The following is a 7,998-nucleotide window of genomic DNA, read 5'->3' as shown; positions in this document are numbered from 1 at the left end:
TTTTTTAGTTTATAAAAGCATTATAATATGATATTGTGATAATCAAGTATTATTTAATGATTGAACTTTAGTAATTAGAATTAAAACTTGGTAACCATGTATGAATGCATAGACATTTTAACTGAATTTAGGACTGGTGGTTAGGGCTGGACGATATGGCCAAAATTGATATCACGATATATTTCTTAATTTCGGTCGGCACAGTTTTATAAATATCTGAAAGTACACTCTTAACATCAGTCAGTCAAGCATTATAATATGATAATCAATGTTATTTAATGATAGAACTTTTGTAATTAGAATTAAAACTTGATAACCATGTATGAATGCATATTAGTCATTTTAACTGAACTTCGGACTGGTGGTGGTGCTTTTTTGGTCATTCAGTGTTTCTGTAAAAAAAAAAAAATGGGAAAAAACTAACAATAATACTGATAAGACGATAATAATAATACGAATTCTACTAATAAGAACGGTATAAAACGCACTAAGGATTAATGAGCTGCTGGATTCATGAATATTAATCAGGTTGTGTGCGTTCGCTCGAACTGATTTGCTGAAATCAAAACAGGGACGACAATAAGTGAGCACCAGCCAATGAGATTGTCGTTTGCGCATTAGTTCCGCCCACTAACGGAAAACCCGGCAGTTCTTAAAAGCTGAAAAATTCCAAAGGAACTCAATAATACAAAATACAACAAAGAATATCGTTTACATGTAGCGTGTCAATTATGCATGTATGTAAGACTCTCTCGCTCTCTCTACTCTCACCAAAGCGACGGCGAGTCGTGCGCCGTTACACAGTTTACGGTACGTCAAATGCAGGTGCGCTGCGCATCCTTTGAGATGAACTGAAACATAGCACAGATCGCTTGATGGAGAGTGAAACTCTAAAGCGCTCAGTCAGAGTTTGGCGAGTGAAAATATATCTATGCTAAACTTATACTTAGCCTCCAACTCACACACTGGCGAAAAATAACGAAGGAGTGGCTTCACAACGACTCTGTGACTGTTCTTGAATGGCCCAGCCAGATCCCTGACTTAAACCCAATTGAGCATCTCTGGAGAGACCTAAAAATGGCTGTCCACCAACGTTTACCATCCAACCTGATAGAACTGGAGAGGATCTGCAAGGAGGAATGGCAGAGGATCGCCAAATCCAGGTGTGAAAAACTTGTTGCGTCTTTCCCAAAAAGACTCATGGCTGTATTAGATCAAATGGGTGCTTCTACTAAATACTGAGCATTTTTCAGTTTTTCTTTTTTAATAAATCTGCAAAGATGTCAACAATTCTGTGTTTTTCTGTCAATATGGGGTGCTGTGTGTACATTAATGAGGAAAAAAAATTAACTTAAATGATTTTAGCAAATGGCTGCAATATAACAAAGAGTGAAAAATTTAAGGGGGTCTGAATACTTTCCGTACCCACTGTATATATATGTAGAGGGTTGCATATTGAATTGAATTGAATTGAGAGCGAAAGAAAGAAAGAAAGAGAGAGGTCTCAATATATTAACTGATAGGCCAATATAGAAATGTTATAGCATTCATTCGTTCGTTCTACAAACAAACATACAAACAAACTAACTATTTGGTCCTAAATAAAATAATACATAAAAATTTAATAAAATATGAAATTATTAAATTTTATAAACGATTTACTTTGTAATAAGCGTCCTTAAAGTTGCTTTGAATAAGCACGTCACTTAAATGTCAAAGCAACAAAGTTCAGAGTCATTACAAAAAAATCACCATAATTGACCCCATCCTCCTTAAGCCCAAAACACACTGCACGATTTTAGCAATCCTATAAGATCACTGCATGTCACACTGTGCGACATGGATCTAATAAACTTGGCTACGATGTGTGTAGACTGTACGATGATGACACCTATTGACTCGTAGGCTACGACGCACGTTACTATAGTAGAATAAAATGTCATCAGCATGCGCTAGTGGTAAACAAAAAGAGCATGATAAATCACACTTTAGCAGTTGTATTTTTTTATGAAAAGAAAGCGGCGAAAGAGGGAGGGATAAGAGCTTGAGGTAAGCAGTTTTATGTTTTAGCTCCATGTCACGTTGATTACATGTCGCGTTTTTATTGGTTGATCAGTAAACGTGTATCGTACCAGCAAACACACTGTGAGATGATCGCACTGTATCGTAGGCTATCTTTGGTCGCAAGACCGTGACAACGGCCATCTTTGAACCTCTCTCACTGTACGACGTAGGATCACTGATTAGGAGCCACGATCACAGAAATCGCCAAGATTGTTTCATGATGCCAATCTTTCGTCTGGGACAGTCAAAAATCGTGCAGTGTGTTTAGAGCTTCAGTTACGGTTGCTATGTCCGACAAGCCATGCCTCTCTCACACTACACACCATGTTCTCACGCAGTAAAAAATACATCGCAGAGCAAAGAAATTCAGACAATAAATACCAGTTTGTGTCTCTGTAATGTGCCGTTACAGATCGCTGTATTGCCTGTATTGAACCGATCGTCTTTTCATATTTTCTTAAAGCAGAAAGACATCAATACACACAATTTTTCACATTTAAGTCCACCAAAGTTAATCTACTCTCCTGTCTGATTTGTTTGTCGGACAAGATGACGGATTCATCGTTATTATTGGTCAGATCGCCTGTCAATCAAGCTCTTTGCTAACGGTCAATTCTGCTCAGTATTAACTTCTTTAGGACCCATAAGCACTTGTTCATTCACACAGTATATGCAAATCGGTTTCAGCACACTTGTATTAATCACAGTTTTAAAATGCTCTCTCTGTTAAGCAAACAGCTAACAGTGTTCAGTGCCTGCTTAAACAGTCCAGATGACGTTACAGTGTAGCAAGCAGGTCAACATGGCCGCTGTTGAAAGCAAGTATTGTGTGTACGTAACACCCCGTCACTGGACGCTCCACCAAGAGCCGTCAACTCGAACACATTCCCAATCGGCCCCGTTCCCCAGCATTCCCTAAGGAAACCGTATCTCCTGTAGCCACGCAGAGATGTGAGGGCTACTGTTAGCGGCGTCTGAAAAAGATTGACTGTTTGGGCACTAAGTGCTCGCTGTTGACACAAGCCTCTATTTCATATGCAGCAGAGCACAGAGCGCTCGGGCTAAGTACACAGTTTGTGTTAAAGGTTGGTCCGCTCGTACTGAGAATTTCATCCGTCAAGCTCTCACCCGCAGAGTGGCTCGGGACTTTTGAAACGGAAAAACGCAAACACTCGAAAGGAGTCAAGAACAGGTTGGCAATTTTGAAAATAACATGATGAATCAGCTGCTCGATTGTTCAGAAGAGATCAGAGCACCCAATAAATAAAAAAAAAACAAGTCCTGCATTCTGATGGATGACAAGTGTACGAATTTGTGTCTCTTTTGTGTGTCTCTTGTTATCTTTGCTTCTTTTTATTGATGGGACTATAGGATCAAACCTGAAAACCCAATATATTATTACTATAATTTTTTTTATTATTATTAATAATAATGATAATAATAAAAACATAATATATTATTATATTATTATTATTAGCATTATTATTTTATACTAAATATGCTAGCAAAACAGTACTGAAAAGCCAAATATACCAGCCAAAAATCCATTGTAAAAATATCAATTTTAAAATCCTTTGATGCTGGAAATAATAATAATAATAAATTCTGTTTAATTTCTATTATTGTTTTTAATTTTATTTTTTTAATTTATGTTAGTCATGCTCATGTCATATTGTTGAATTCAAAACCGCATGATTATAAAAACCTAAAGCTATGGGGAAAAAAATAGTTGATTTATATAAAATAAATGTTAACAAACTTTTTTCAGCAAGTTGCCAGTAAATAAAAGTAAAACTGAAATGAAAATGAATATAAAACTATGTAGATATATTTAAAAACAAAAAATAAAATAAAATTGACAAAGCACCCGACAGAAATTGCTAAAACTTTAAATAAAACTAAAATGGAAAATTAAAAAATTAAAACAAATTCAAAATATTAAAAACTATAATAGTGTCTCATTTATACTAAAGGGGAAAAAAAAAAAAAAACTCTTTAATGTGTGTCTATACCAAAACTTGAAATATTGTTTTAATGGAAAAAAATAAAATAAATTACAACATGTTAATTCACTCCTCGCTCTGACCAAAGGTTCGAGCTCATTTGACTCATGTCTACATGAACGAATCAAAAAGCTTGCTCATTGCTAACCCTCATCCTACCCAGAAAACGCAAGTTAATTCTACTGTCAAAATGACCAAAATGCACATTTCTAGTGTTCATTTTCAGTAGCCAGAATCTGAAACCTTGGCAATAGCAGAGATCTTCCTGGGTTTTCTTTTTTTTTTTTTCAGAATTGCATTGAAAGCTGGAAGGCCTGCATTCATCAAAATTCGAGTATGGCAGTTGCTTATTGGGAAAACCGCCAACATATCACCAAGTCTAGGAAAAATCCACCCTGAAAAGCGCAAAACGGTTCCAATAACATCTGTATTTTCCCTACAGGTGTGGCCCCCACACTAGGGAAATAAGCTCACCTGCAAGCGGAATGCATGTAATTCAAAAACCTCGGGTGGTGTCGCGCTCCAGACATGACAGACGCCTTCTAAATTATGAGTTTTGAATGTTGCAGTAAGCCTTCGAGTTTTCATTTGCTGCTTTTTATACAGTACACTTGAATCCACTCTTGATTACAAAATTCCCTGTGTTTAGAAAGCCGCATCTGTTTTGGCCGGATTTTTCTGGTCTTGGCATTGAAACGGCAGCACTGGTCCATCCCCCGGATGCCCAGCTGATGCTGCGACACACGTTTTCTGAATAATGCGATTGACCGCCGTAAATTGCTTCCGTTCCAGGCTTCATCGCAGCAGCTGAAGTTCACGACGTCAGACTCGTGCGACCGCATCAAGGACGAGTTCCAGTTCCTTCAAGCACAATACCACAGGTACACACACACACACACACACATTTTCAGTACAGTACGCAATAGTTCACCTAAAAATGACAGTCTGTCATTTATTCACCCTCATTGTTTTAAAATTAATGTTCTTTCTTTGGCAGTGTTATTTTTGTATTGTTTATATACCGTTATGGTATTTGTTAATATATTAAATTAGCTTTTGTTTTTTATATTTCCAGTTTTCATTTTAATTGTAGTTTGTTTTATTAATTTTGCTATGTGCTTTTGTCAGATTTGTTTATTTATTTATATTTGGCTTAAATTTATTTTAATTCAAGTTTTATTTTTTGCATTTTTAGAATTTCGACTTTTTAATGTAAAATAAAAAATAGAAGCATTGCTTTTAAAACTGAAATTGAAGTTTTTCATCTAATATTTATTTCATTTACTGAAATGTTTAAAGTTTTGGTTAACAACAATAACAGTGTTCTGTGGAACACAAAAGATGTTTTGAAGAATGTGCTGGTTGCTCTTTTACAAAAGCTTCAAAAGGATTCAAAAGCATCATAAAATTGGTTCATATGAATAGTTTACTCAGTAGTTTAATAGTTTATTCAAACTCTTCTGAAATCATGTGATGGTTTTGTGCGAGGAACAGACAAAAATTTGAGTCATTTTTCAAAGATAACCTTGACTTCGAACATTTTTTTCTTTGATGCATTCATGAGAAAAATAGTCGATGTCTGGTTTGTGAATGAATCGTTATTTTGAGTCAGATCTTTTCAGTGAATTGGTTGATTTGGTTGAAAAACTGTATGAATTATTTTTTTCACAAATCTGACAGATTCAGTTCAGTTGAATTCACTCAGTGACCCGGCCATTCAGTTGGAATTGCAATGTCCCATAATTCATGAGTCTTTTTGTGTGATTCATTAATACAACCATTAATAGAGTCCTTTGTTCTGGAATCTAATTATAGTAGAAAAGAGCAACCAGCACATTACGAGTCGGAAAGTAATGACTCGTGATTCAGTGAGTGAGTTAGATAATTCAGTTACTACTCCGATTCAGTGAGTTCATTCTGTGAAGGAATCACCAGATTAATTCTAACCCCATAACTCATGAGTCTTTTTGTATGATTCAATAAAACTCACGTGATCTTGAATCCGACTATAGTAGAAAAGAGCAAACAGAAAGTTACACATCCGAAAGTAATGACTCGTGATTTATTAAGTCAAATGTTAATCAGAATCATCAGATTGATTCAGACTTGTGAGTCTTCTTGTGCGATCCCTTAAAAGAACCAGTTCATAAGAGTCATTTGCTCTGGAATCTGACTACACTATAAAAGAGAGACCAGCACATTATCAAACATTTTCATTTTGTGTTCCACAGAAGAAAGACAGCCATACGAGTTCAGAACCACATTTATTTTCGAACTGTTTCTTTATGGAGGTCCTCTACAAACCAGTGTGACTAAACTCACTATTAGCAGGCTTTTTTTTTTTCCAACAAGCTTCTAACAAGCTTCCCTAGTGCCTCATTCCCTTGCTGATTAACACGGAGCAGCTACTGTGATCTGATCCGTCTAATGCCTTGACTCCTGTAGACGGAGACGGAAGACACTTTTAAAGACACAAAGACGCTGCTACTGTCCCGTCTTTAAGGCAACATGTCTTTCCCTCCCTATTCCCATGACAACAAGCAAACCCTCATTTAACCCTGGTTCACAGAAGAATAGGCCCTGCGTTTTTCTGTGTGTGTATTCAGAGCATGGATTCGCCGCCATTGACTTCAATTGAGATTCAAAAGACAAGGGCTTTTTTGGTGCTGCGTTCAGCCTTTTAAAGGAAATGTACTGCAGGCGGTCCCCAGAGCCTCGCCGAGCTGTCGCTCCCTTCTACAAATGCATAAATAGATCAGGGAATACATAAATCAAAATAAGGATGACAGCAGGATTGCATTTTTAGAATTTCGACTTTTTAATGTAAAATAAAAAATAGAAGCATTGCTTTTAAAACTGAAATTGAAGTTTTTCATCTAATATTTATTTCATTTACTGAAATGTTTAAAGTTTTGGTTAACAACAATAACAGTGTTCTGTGGAACACAAAAGATGTTTTGAAGAATGTGCTGGTTGCTCTTTTACAAAAGCTTCAAAAGGATTCAAAAGCATCATAAAATTGGTTCATATGAATAGTTTACTCAGTAGTTTAATAGTTTATTCAAACTCTTCTGAAATCATGTGATGGTTTTGTGCGAGGAACAGACAAAAATTTGAGTCATTTTTCAAAGATAACCTTGACTTCGAACATTTTTTTCTTTGATGCATTCATGAGAAAAATAGTCGATGTCTGGTTTGTGAATGAATCGTTATTTTGAGTCAGATCTTTTCAGTGAATTGGTTGATTTGGTTGAAAAACTGTATGAATTATTTTTTTCACAAATCTGACAGATTCAGTTCAGTTGAATTCACTCAGTGACCCGGCCATTCAGTTGGAATTGCAATGTCCCATAATTCATGAGTCTTTTTGTGTGATTCATTAATACAACCATTAATAGAGTCCTTTGTTCTGGAATCTAATTATAGTAGAAAAGAGCAACCAGCACATTACGAGTCGGAAAGTAATGACTCGTGATTCAGTGAGTGAGTTAGATAATTCAGTTACTACTCCGATTCAGTGAGTTCATTCTGTGAAGGAATCACCAGATTAATTCTAACCCCATAACTCATGAGTCTTTTTGTATGATTCAATAAAACTCACGTGATCTTGAATCCGACTATAGTAGAAAAGAGCAAACAGAAAGTTACACATCCGAAAGTAATGACTCGTGATTTATTAAGTCAAATGTTAATCAGAATCATCAGATTGATTCAGACTTGTGAGTCTTCTTGTGCGATCCCTTAAAAGAACCAGTTCATAAGAGTCATTTGCTGACTACACTGACTACACTATAAAAGAGAGACCAGCACATTATCAAACATTTTCATTTTGTGTTCCACACAGCCATACGAGCCATACGAGTTCAGAACCACATTTATTTTCGAACTGTTTCTTTATGGAGGTCCTCTACAAACCAGTGTGACTAAACTC

The 7,998-nt window shown here is 36.0% G+C and overlaps 1 protein-coding gene across 1 annotated transcript in view; it reads left to right on the top strand.

Annotated features, from left to right (window-relative positions):
• Nucleotides 1-4,859: 4,859 nt before the first annotated feature.
• The window catches only part of LOC107707357 (amino-terminal enhancer of split-like), a gene marked incomplete at its 5' end in the record, with an annotated part of 21,190 nt that continues 18,051 nt past the window's right edge, over nt 4,860-7,998 (top strand). The window contains one exon of the mRNA XM_016511344.1: nt 4,860-4,948. Coding sequence (XP_016366830.1) covers nt 4,860-4,948 — 89 coding nt within the window. The remainder of the gene's footprint in view (nt 4,949-7,998) is intronic.

The sequence above is a fragment of the Sinocyclocheilus rhinocerous genome, unplaced genomic scaffold (genome assembly GCF_001515625.1).
Source record: "Sinocyclocheilus rhinocerous isolate Xijiao unplaced genomic scaffold, SAMN03320098_v1.1 scaffold1076, whole genome shotgun sequence".
Classification (NCBI taxonomy): Eukaryota; Metazoa; Chordata; class Actinopteri; order Cypriniformes; family Cyprinidae; genus Sinocyclocheilus; species Sinocyclocheilus rhinocerous.
This window is presented reverse-complemented; position numbering and strand designations above follow the sequence as displayed.